The sequence below is a fragment of the Sceloporus undulatus genome, chromosome 3 (genome assembly GCF_019175285.1).
Source record: "Sceloporus undulatus isolate JIND9_A2432 ecotype Alabama chromosome 3, SceUnd_v1.1, whole genome shotgun sequence".
Lineage (NCBI taxonomy): Eukaryota > Metazoa > Chordata > Lepidosauria > Squamata > Phrynosomatidae > Sceloporus > Sceloporus undulatus.
Window position 1 is genome coordinate 179,689,573 of NC_056524.1, and position 12,406 is coordinate 179,701,978.

At 43.9% G+C, this 12,406-nt stretch overlaps 1 protein-coding gene across 2 annotated transcripts in view; it reads right to left on the reverse strand.

Annotated features, from left to right (window-relative positions):
* The window catches only part of HTR7 (5-hydroxytryptamine receptor 7), a 132,727-nt gene extending 120,807 nt beyond the window's left edge, over nucleotides 1–11,920 (reverse strand). For both annotated transcript variants that reach the window (XM_042456014.1, XM_042456015.1), the window contains exon 1: nucleotides 10,984–11,920. In XM_042456014.1, coding sequence (XP_042311948.1) covers nucleotides 10,984–11,606 — 623 coding nt within the window. In that variant the 5' untranslated portion in view covers nucleotides 11,607–11,920. The remainder of the gene's footprint in view (nucleotides 1–10,983) is intronic.
* Nucleotides 11,921–12,406: the final 486 nt, after the last annotated feature.

The following is a 12,406-nucleotide window of genomic DNA, read 5'->3' on the forward strand; positions in this document are numbered from 1 at the left end:
ACTAAGCCAGTGCCAGGAGGTGGCTATATCCCCAAAAATATTATGAAAATAGACCCCTGTGATAGAAAAGACAAATTGAAGGCGCCTTACAACGGATACATGCGTTCCAAGTCCGACCAGGCACCAATTACATATTCACTGTTTTAATAAGTATAATGGCTAAATTAACTGCCGTCTTTTCTTTTACTCTTCTCCCGCTTCCCCTCACTTTCACAAGTCTCTGTGAAGCTCTCTTCACTGAGAGATGAGTACATATTATGCAAATATATTCTGAGCCATTTTTTTTTCTCCTTGGGATCCCTTAGGGAAGCATATTGTCCCTCTTGAAAAGGAAGATCATATCATCATTTAGCAGGATCCAACTCACAAGAACAGGATTCCATTACAAGATTTTCTGGGGACCAAATGTCTTGTGAGGAAGACAAAGCAGACATCTGGAACCATACAATGATCCAGATGGGACCACTAAAAAGCCAGATTTGGCTTGAGGCTAGAGGTTCCCAGCCCGGCTGCAGCAAACCTTCATCATGTTTACTCAGAAATAAGTAATCTGAATTCAGTGAAACTTTGCCATATGTTCTGTGATTGACCAGCTTAAGAACACAGCTTTAGGACAAAACCTGTGTCATCATTCAGTGGCATGCAAGGTAAACAACTGTGGTAGGTGGCAATATTAATCAAACATTTCTAAAGGGTGTGGGACATAGAAAAGAGAGGGAAACCCTGAGTAGAGTGAGGAAGTAAAGAAGGGTTCAGCAGTAATAAAAGTAGCTGAACAGTGATACACATCCAGATGGGAACAGTTACATATGACAATTGCCCAGAGCCCAGAATCCCGCAGTCATCAAAACAATGTTTATGCTGGTGGACTTGCCAAAAACATCTATGGCCAGTTACAGACAGCCAAAATAAAGCGGCTTCGAGTCACTTGGAGGTATGGTATTTCAATGATGCATGCACCTAAGAGTCCAGAAGCACACACCAAAGCCACTCCAGATCCTAGGACGAGCAGGGCTTTGGTGTGGCTTGGACTTAGGATGCTAGGCATAATTGAAACCATACCTCAAGTGACTCGAAGCAGCTTATTTTTGCCTGTCTGTAACAGGCCAATGTATATAAGAACTGCATACACTTTAAAAGCTATAATCCTGCAATCATCACTAGCATTGTCAAAGGATACTAGGTTTGAAAAATGTAGAAAGCATAGGGCCACCAAACATCCAGATGTTGTTGTTGCAATCTATAGCCTTTTCGTGGAGCATGATGGATTGCATGGGGCTTCCTCGACTAAACAGTATAGTAATGTATACATTTATACAAATCATATCCTCCAACCCTTCGTCCCTTAAAATAGAATTAAACATGTTACACTTTAAAACATATTAAAAGAAAAAAAAATAACCACAGAAAAAACAAACAAACAACAATAGACAAGCAAACAGCAATGGGATCAATCCATTGTGGCCTCCAAAGAGAGAATGTAATGGATGATCCCGTTTGCTGTTTGCTTTGTTTTATTGTTGTTGTTTGTTTTTTATCTATTGGTTAAAGTGTTATTACTTTTAATATGTTTTTAAAGTGTAAAATGTTTAATTCTATTTTAAGGGAGGGAGGTTGGGGGATTGATTTTATAGTTTTTAATGCTATAAGCTGCCCAATTGCCTTGAGGGCAGATGGGGCGGGATATAAATAAATTTAGTAGAGTAGTAGTAGTAGTATGCACTGTTGAGAGGAGGATGGAGGAGAACCGTGAAGATTCATGACACTGAAGATTACGTACATCTTCTATCATCTAGCCCCGACTTTAACAATTCTGTCCAGAGAAACTGAATGGTCTAGAGCAAATCAAGCCTGAACCTCATTGGAAGGACAATAACTAAACTGAAGTTGCTGTACTTGGACATCTCATGAGATGATGTAGTTCACTGGAAAAGACAATAATGCTTGGTAAAGTGGATGGCAGCAGGAAAACTGAGAAACTGGGGTTGCAGGTGGATAGATTCAATCAAGGAAGCCATAGCCCTGTGTTTTGAAAACCCAAGTTGGCAGTCAATAAGTCAAAGTCAACTCCATGACAAATAAAAACAAAAAAACTTGACAAATGAGAATGTGCATTTGCCTATAAACATTCTGAGACATGCTGGGTAGCCCATTCAAAAGTGGCAGAGTGGTTCATAAGATGCCGGAAAAGTAAAAGTAAATCTTATGAATTCCTAAAAGACCTTCTCCCCAACTCCCATAACCACCCAAAAGGCTTGGATTTCATCCATGAGGTGAACAGCAAAAAAAAAAAACAAAAACAAAAAAAAAAACCCTCCCACATTTAAAGGGTAACACACACAGCAATGCCAGAAGCTGCTGCTGGAGTCTTCAAGGGCCCTTCTGACAGTTTTTAATAACTGTGGGGCAACAGGGAGAAAGAAGGTGCTCCCCAAAGACCTAGAAGAGAGGTGTGGCACTTCACCAAATATCTCTCATACTTGCTGTAGCTCTCCAAAGCTCTAGGATGAAGCCAGGCACGTAAAGCAAATAAAAGAGATTTCTCAGAAGTGCAGAGATCCTTTTTTGCACATCAAAAACCTTGTCAGCACTTCCCAGGCTTCATTTTCCAGTTTTTAATAGTCTTTTCCCAGGATTGTGTTTAATAAACTAAATTTAAAATTGGCTCACATTTAAAACTGTAAAACTTGATTATTAACCCAAAGGGAGGAAAAAGGAAGGAGGGGGCCAAAGGAATTAATCCAGAAGAGGAATTAATCTAAGGCTGAGGGTGGGAAATCATTCCACTTCCTTGCCTATGTCCCTTTTGTTTCAGTACCTGTTTCTGTAAAGGGGAAGAAATTCCAATTCACTAATCAAAGCCAAAACAAAGTATTTAATAACTACCAGGCAGCACAGAAATTTGGTATATTGCTAAATATTTCATCCCAACGTGCCATATCATGGTATTTACTAATTCCAAAGATCTCACAAATGCCATTTCACCTTGTTATTTCTTTTTAATCAATGTACAAAATGAAAACACTTGCTCTTTTAAAAAAAATCAACTGTGTTACTGTAAAATAGTAGTATCCTCTTCACAATGTCTTGCATACACCCAAGTGGTTCATTCCTCCATCTTTTTTCTAAGGAAGAGCAATGGCAAACTGCTTGGAAGCAAAGCAGGGTCAGTACTGGTTAGTATTTGGATGGGAGACTGCCAAGGAATATGCTGTAGGTTATATTTCAGAGAGGAAACTGGAAATACCACCTCTGAGGATTCCTTATGAAATTCATGGGGTCACCATAGGTTCACAGGCAAGACATACAGTATGTCATGTCACTGTGTTCCTGAATCTGCTTGTTGTCACTGGAGGCTCAAGTGACGCTATTAGCTATGGCCAGATGAAAAGCAATTTTCTTTCATTCAACACTGTTTGAATGACACTTAAACTAACTGTGAGAAGAATTAACACAATTGTGATGTTTCTGGGGCATTTAAAAGGAATAAAATGTACATAAAGCAACAGGCATATTTAATAAGGCAAACAGCTAAAATGCATGCAATTGAAAAAATGCACATAAACATGCTGTAGACAAAAGAGGGAAATTGATAAATTACATAAATGTGTGCAGATGTTAGAGGCAATGCATTACAAGGTGTGTACGAATTTCCATGCAAAAATTTTCCACAAAGTCCCACAAATGTGATAAAAACAAGGACAAGAAGAAACTACAGGGAAGAGTCAAAGAAACACAAAAACAAGAATAAGAAATCTTCCTATTCCTAGTTCTGTGATAATGTGGGCACAGCGGTCCAAACTCTGGTAATCTTGACACTGGGTTACTGTGGGAATATTGCTGGGTTTGATTTAGAAAATGCAAATTGCATCTGAGCGGTTGCTCACAGACGCTTGCTTTTGAGAGCACATTCCACCTCTGCAAAAAGAATTACAGTATACTGATAAGCTAAATAGGCAAGTTTAAGGTTTTGCTATCAACACAGAAAGCTCTAAACTATTTAGGAACAGTCTACCTTAGGGATCTTTCACCCTTTGTATCCTTGCTGAGTCATTGTGAGAGCAAGAATGACCCACCAAGGCCATTTTTGCAATCTGCTCCCAGATTGAACCACAGAGGTTCAGTTTTTGCTGTTTTTTTCCTGGTTGTCACCAATATTCAGCAACAGTGATGCAGGAAGAGTTCCAAATTTGATTTATTTATTGGATTTCTATCCTATCTTTCTCACAAAATGGGATTCAAGGGGGCTATTAAATCCCAGGGGCTATTAGATCCATGAAAAGAATGCCTGGACTTGCTGAAGTGCCCACCCGTTCCAGGCAATGTGGGGGAAATTTCAGACTAGAATCTGAAATGACAAACACTTAGAACTGGAGTTTTATGAACCAGAAACTTGTTTTTAGTTTCAAAATTGGGCTGTGCCTCCAGCATTCTTCATTTTGGCAGCATTGTATGTGTATGCATGCATGTGTTTAAATCCTTGTTAATCCTCTCCAAAATTCTCCATTTCTTCACCCAAATAGCATCATTGCTACACAGATGTCTGGACTCTGCAGCACACAGAATGCAAAGCAGATGCACATCAGTAATGCCTTAAAACACCATGAACGTACGGTGAAGATTTAAAAGAGAGAGAAAAAGAACAAGAAGCCATATGTGGTTAATGGTACCTGAGCTTCCTAGACTGGAATGCTAGCAACTAAATTTGTACTAAAAATGACAAAGGACTCTTGAGTCACTGAAATCACCATTCTATGTGCCTGTCCTTAAGGCAAAACAAGAAGCAAAAAAGGGAGTCAATGGTATATAAATGGGTGGAGAACACAAGTAAAGATTGCCCTTTTCTTGTCTCAGCCACATCATGGGACTGAAGGACAGGGTAGATGGGAAGAATTAAAGATTTCTGTGGGAAAGAGGAGAGAAGGAGATAACATGCTGTGAGGCACAGAAAATGAAGGACCTATGGGTGCAAGTATTATGGAAGAACTAGCAGGCTGCCAGTATCAAGTGCCTGGGCAGGACTGCCTGAAGCCTTCTTATTAGGTTGTCAACCAGCTACAGCCTGATTGGTTATTGAAAAAGGCTTGAAAAAGTTACTTTCTTCTGAAGAACTGTATGTGACACACTGTCTGGAATTTGTTTCTTTTGGATGAAATTCTGTGGAACCCATATTGCAAGACTCTCTTCATGTGTTTGGAATCTTAAAATCATATGGAATTTATTTTAGGTTTTGTGTCCTAAGACTGAGGCTGGTTCAGGGTTCTGGGACTTCCTGGGACCCAATGAATGTAGCTCAGGAGTTCAAAGAATCAAGGGGACCATCAAGAGTAAACCTCTACTCATACAAGAAATCAAGAAATAAGCACTCCTGACAGATGGCCATCCAAAATGTGTTTTAATTTTTTTTTCTACAAAGGAAAAGCCACACACCCCCATGAAGTGGTAGGCCTTTCCACCATTTAAAAGCTCTAAATATCAAGATGTTCCTCCTAATGTAGGAATAGCATAAGCACTCATGTATTACAATAACTAATAAAAAAGAAGTCATCAGTTTGTTTTATTGTTTAAGACTCTCCCCTCTTTCAAACAAGTAATGTTTATTTGTTGTTGTGTGCCTTCAAGTCATTTTCAACTTCTGGCAACCCCAAAGTGAACGGTTTTCTTGACAAGATTTGTTCAGAGGGCCTTCCTCTGAGTCTGAGAGAGTGTGACTTGCCCATGGTTACCCAGTGGGTTTCCATGCCTGAGTGGGGTTCAAACCCTGGTCCCCTGAGCTTGTAGTCCAATACTCTAACCACTACACCACACTATTTACACAAATTTAAAAAACAACTGCACTGTTGGCAAGCATTATCATACTCTTCTCTGCCAGCACTGGCTAACATTTTCCTTCCTTTCTACTTAATTAGAAGATTTTCCATACAGTAACTGTTCAAACCACAAATTTCTGGCGCCCAGTTTTGGTGGCAAAGCTCCATTTCAGAAGAATAACATTAAGAGGGAGGATTTTTCTGTCTCTTATTTCTTCTCTCCTTTGCTTCCATATCATTGAGGGATTTTGTTATGACCAAGCTGTTTAGCCCATACATACTGATGGGAACTGCAGGATTTTACCCCAAAGCCACAGCCTTGCAACATGACCACTATGCCCCCAGCAGCCATAGATTCACCTTCAGTGTAAGACAATGATGTCACTGCTCCTGATGCACATTTATACAAGCAGTTCTGTTCCTCCCATTATGACAAGGCGACCCTTTGGTCCCCAGATGTAGTTTGTACCACAGAGGTACTCCATTTAGGCCTTCAAAGGATTCTAGAGAGGCCTGTCCCTTTCTCACAAACTTTCCCCCCTGCATTAGTGTGGGGGGGAGTCTGCCAGGCCCTTGCTCGGCTTTCTCAATTGGAGAAGTGAGAAACACACAGGAAAGTAGAATAGTGCTGTTAATTCTGATCACTGACTGGATATAGCAGCAGACTCCTCTGACCACAACAAATGAAGTCCCCAGTTAGAAGCCTCTGGTGTTTTCTGTGGTCAATAACTGCAGACAACTGTGAGATGAGGTATACTCTGCTCATGTTGTAGATCTCAAGGGAATCCCCATTCCCTATTCCTTGGTCTGAAGGAAATCAACAAAATAAAGACTGTCATTACTATGCATGGTCAGTTCTTCAGTTTAGAATGTTTGTGGAATGTCACTTGTTGGATGCTTCTTTCGCCTTTGCCAAAGTAACCTGGATGGCTTTAGGTACTGTGCATCTTAGAGGAGAGGGGACAAGAGAAAGAGAAGACACATTTTCTGTTCTGTCTCAGGCTACAAAATGTCTTGTGCCAGCCCAGTATAGAGAATCTCCATCAGAGCAGGGGGAACCTTATAGGAACCTTATAGGTCACCATAAGACAAATGTTAAGCCTTTTCTCATTAACAATGTTGCCACTTCTGCTAAAATTCAAATCAGAGGTGAACACTATCACTGAAGAGAAAGAGAAAGAACAGCCTCCTTTCAATAGAAAAGTTCACTCTCCAACCCTTTTACTCTCTATCAAAATGCAAACTGTTTGCATGGGATCCCAAATGTTGGGATTTCTAGTTAACAAAGTGGCAATTAATAAATAGTAAATGGCAAAAATAGATTGCTGTGCCAAGATATTCTTCACAATGACAATAGCGTGTATTCTTTCCTTAGCTATCATGGTAAGCATTATTAACCACCAAGTGTGAGTGTCAAAGGTACTCAAAGGTTTGAATCATCCGTGGGGTGGCAAGTTGGTTGCTTTCATGGAAGCAAGCAGCACCTTTAAGACATGTCCATGGGATTGAACCTATTTAGGATATATGATTTAGAACTTTGGACAGCTCCTTTAGAATTAAGACTACAACTCAGAATGGACTGGCCACTCCAAAGACAAGAGAGCCACCAGAGACAGCTACTCCAAATAGCTGGAGGCTTTGTAGCCAATGGTGAGAGATGGCGAGAGGTGCAGTTCAACCATACCTGGGGATTCCCCACCCTGGCTTAACATTTCTGATCAATCAGTTCATTAATGGGAATGAACTCAAGAAGTGTCATATTTTGCTTCTGCACATTTGAAAATGTTCAAGGACAAACAGCTATGCCAGACTGCAATCCTATCCAGACTGGACCCTGTCAAATTCAATAGAGGTGTCTAACTCTGCCCAGAATCAAGCTGACAGTCACAACAACACCAGAAGAAATACCTTATTTAGAACATTGTTATACAGGCTCAATCTCCTTTATCTGGAATTCTGAAATCAGAAATACTCCAAAAACCAAAACGTTTTTCATGGGTGCCTGAGAAACCTTTGCTTTCTGATGGTTCATGCATAAAATTATTTAAAACATTTTATAAAGTTACCTTCCGGCTATATGTAGAAGGTGTATATGAACCGTGAATGAATTTCATGTGTAGCCTCCCAAATATCTAATTACGATGTTGATGTGTGCCTTCAAGTCTTATGGAGAACCTAAGGTGAATCTATGACCAAGTTTTCTGGGGCTGAGAGTGTGTGACTTGCGCAAGGTCATGTGTAGGTTTCCATGGCCCAGTGGGGAATAAAACCCTGATCTCCAGAGTCACAGTCCAATGCTTAAACCACTACACCATGCTGGCTCTCATCTGTACATGTACATATAAGCAATCTCTGAACAAATATTGGCAAGAAAATCTGATGATAGGGTTGCCTTAAGGTTGCCACAAGTTGGAAATGACTTGAAGGCACACAGTAACAACTATTACAGTTATTCCAAAATCCCCAAACAATCTTCTGATCCCAAGTATTTTGTACAAGGGAGATTCAACTCATATAGAAATTCTGTTTGTTTAGCAGAGTTTGATAGATTTTAACTTTTGTATGATTTTTAAACAGTTTTATAGTGCTCTAGTGTGGGGATTTTAAATCAGTTTTAAAACTTTTTGTAAACTTTTTAATTTGGTGTTCTGGAAGCCACTTTGGGTCCTGTCCTGGGAGAAAGGTGGCATATAAATAAAGTAAATAAATAAATAAAGTGGCATACATCTGGCTGTACTTGAGCTAAAAATGGTATTTCCTTTCCCCCCATCAACGATCCCTTTTTGCCTAACCTTCACATTCTTCCAGGCAAAAATAAACAATACAAAAGAGACCCCTGCTGGAATGGTTTTGGAATCAGCTTCTCAGCTTCTGCCACACACTTTACTACTCCATTCAAACTTTAGAGAACCTCTGTGTGTGTATCGCTTGATTTCATCCTAGTGTCTCTCTTGGCATCTTGGTATCCTAGTCAGTGTAATTTGACAGAGGGAACTTGAAATAGGAAGGTAAGAAATAAACATCACCTTGCTCTCTATGTAGAATTTGCAAAAGTAAAATATTTCAAGGATAGCAGTTAAGATGCAAGTTATAAGACTGACTGCTTCTAGGGATGTAAGACATACTTCAAGCATTTGGTTCCACAATTTAGCTTTTTACTAACAGTTCTTTAAATCAAGATCATTTCTGTCTCTTCTATTTCTCCAGTTTAAAATGTTTTTATATTTTGTAAATTCAGTGAAATCTACTTCAGAAATGTTTCATTTCAGCTAGCTTGGAGACTAGGTGAAGTAAAAGTATACCATGGACAATACAGCATTTTGCCAAAGTCATAATACTGTAATAGTATATGACACTGGAGACCAGGATTTGAATGCCCTCTTGGCCATGAAAACCCACTGAGTGAGCTTGGGCAAGTCACAGTCTCTCAGCTTTGGAGGAAGGTAGTGGCAAACCCTCTCTGAAGAAACTTGCCAAGAAAAGGTTTGCTTTCAGTTTGGCATAAGTCAGAAACAACTTGAAGGCACACAACAACAACAAATTTATATAGCCAGAGAGTGGCTATAAAAAACAACTCTGTTGAATCTGTAAAGGACATGGATAGATCGCTTCGACAATATTTTTAAAGCAGGTTCGACTCACAACTTACTCTAGAATACAAGGATCTTATGTGAATTCCTCTTGAGTCCTTCACAATTACTAAGAGACCATAACTGCTGCCCTATAAATGGATTGGAAATCACTCTTAAGATTGTAATTGTTAACACTAAAAAACCAAAATACAGTGATCAGTGATGTTGAAGCTGGTTAATTAATCCACTCAAGCAACCTATGGTTCATGGTGCAGTGGTCTGAGCACTGGATTAAGACTCTGGAGACCCTGACTTAGATTCCCTGCTCGACCATATATACCCATTGAGTGAGCAAGGGCAAGTCACATGCTCTCAGCTTCAGAGGATGGCAAGGGCAAACCTCCTCTGAAAAAATCTTACCATAAGGGTCACCATAAGTTGGAAAAGACTTGAAGGCACACAGCAACAAACCATTCATTTAAATTAACCCCTGCTTCCAAGTGGTCAGGATACCAAACCAAGTTCTCTTCAGCTACATATGCGTGAAATTGTCTTTGGCACCCTATTGATTATCTAAAGGTAGACTTTTACATGGCTCCACCGAGAAGGAGGTCGTGGCTGAGTAACAAACCAGGACCTGAGTTCTTTCATACATGCATGATGTTCCATGTATGAATGCAACCTCTCTCTCACACACACACATGCCACACATCCATACACACATGGAGGAACTGACTGTGAAGAAGCCCTTTGGGAGGCCCTCTCTTCTCCCCTTACACACACACACACACACACTCGTATCATAGGGAGCCAGTAAGGTCAGTTAGCTGGATATGAAAAAGCCCCTTGGCCTTGGGGCTTCTCCCCCTCACACTCACACTCAAGGACCTTCTGGGTTAGCTGGAGGTAAAGAAGCCCCTTGGGAGGTCCCCTCACATCCACACCAATACCCCCACCCACACATATTTGCCATATGGAGCCAGGGAGGAGCTCCCCCTCACACAGAGGAGGAGTTGCTGGGTTAACTGGACAGGATGAAGCCCCTTGGGAGGTCCCCTTATACCCAGCTGCCCAGCCACAAGCATTTTATCATAGCGAACCAGTGAGGCGTTCCTGGGTTAGCTGGACATGAAGAAGCCCTCTGGAAGGTGCTCTCTTCTCCCACACCTCTATGTTCAGCAGCACAGGGAGCCAAGGAGGAGGGTTGGCTGGACGTGAAGAAGCTCTTTGGGAGGTCCTCTTCTCCCCCTCAACTGAGCTCAAAGGAGCCCCCTGGAGGTCCTCTCCTCTCCTCTCCTCCTCACACTCCCATACTGTACATACAACACAAAAGAGGAGTTCCTGGGTTAGCTAGAGGTGAAGAGGCCCCTTGGGAAGTCCTCTCTTCTCCCCCTGACACATCATAGGGAGCCAGCGAGGAGCTCCTGGGAGAGCTGGACCCAAAGCAGTCCCCTGGCCCTGGGGCTCCTCTCCCCCCCCCCCCCCCGACACACACAGAGGAGCTCCTGGGGCAGCTGGAGGCGAAGAAGACCCCTGGAGGTCCTCTCTTGCCCTCCCGCTCGCACTCATCCCAGGGGCCCAGGGAGGACTGGGGGGCTGACCTGTCGATGCTGATGAGGCAGAGGGTCATGATGGAGGCGGTGCAGCACATGACGTCCATGGCGATGAAGACGCTGCAGAAGGCGCGCCCGAAGACCCAGCGGCCGCCGATGAGGTCGGTGACGCTGACGAAGGGCATGACGGCCAGGGCCACCGAGAGGTCGGCCAGGGCCAGCGAGACGATCAGGTAGTTGGAGGGCTGCCGCAGCTTCTTGACGAAGCAGACCGAGATGACCACCAGGCAGTTGCCGGCCACGGTCAGCAGGGTCAGCAGCGAGAGCACCGCCCCGATCACCACCTTCTCCAGGGGGCCGTAGCTCAGGATCTGCTCCCCGCAGGGCTCCGTCGCGTTGCCGAAGACCCCCGCCGACGCCGCCGAGGGGTCCCCGGAGGGGCTGCCGCTGGGGCCGGGGCTGCTACTCCCACTAGTAGCTACTCCTAGTCCCGCCGCTGCTCCGTCCCTGGGAATGGAGGTGACCCCTTGCAGGAGCTTGCCGCCTAACCCTAAGCGCGGGGGGTGCAGGGATCCCGCGATCATGGTCCCTGCTGCTGCTCCCTGCTGCCGGGGGTCCTCCGGGGAGAAAGCCAGGAGGAGAGGGCATCCGCTCCCGAAGTCCAGGACCATGTTGAGGAGGAGGAGGAGGAGGAAGAAGAAGAGGAGGAGGAAGGCCGCCCCGGCCGCCCGACGCCAAAGCCCGGCATGCCCGCCTCCTCCTCGCCACTTGCTGGGGAGAGTGGGGGTGCCCAGCTCTCCAGCCTCAGGGGCTCCTCTTGCCCGGGCCAGGAGCAGCTCTCTGGGGGGGCCCAAGGGGCCGACAAGGGGGCCAGCCAGGAGGAGGAGGAGGATTAGGAAGAGGAAGAGGAAGGCTCCCCAAGCTCCCGCCGCCGCCACCGCCGCTTCGACGGCGCTCCGCCAGCAACTGCTCGCCCTCCTGGCTGGGCTTCCTTGCGCCTTTGCCTTGTTGCGCTCCACGGAGAAGGAGGAGGAGGAGAAGGAGACCCGCCCCCTCCGCAAGGGGCAGTGCCTCTCCCTCAGACCCCCTCCCCAGGTCCTCCTTTTCCCGGACACGTCCTCCTTTCCCGCCTCCTGCCCGGGAGGAATGCGCAACCCTCCTTCATTTGGAAGTCGGGTTTAATATCAAGACACTTTTGTAGCCCCTGGGAGGATAGTACTCCGAGATGTAGTAGCCCTGCGAGGCTGCGGGATCAATAGGTAGACTAGAGAGACCTTGTAGCACCTTTAAGACTCACTGGAAGAAAGCGGGAGCTTTCCTAGATCTAAGTCTACTTCCTCAGATGCATTTGGGTATAATAATAATAATAATAAGTAGAGAGAGATCATGTAGCACCTTTGAGACTCACTGAAAGAAAGAAGGTGGCAGCAGGAGTTTTCGTAGACCTCAGTCAGCTTCCTCAGATGCGAAT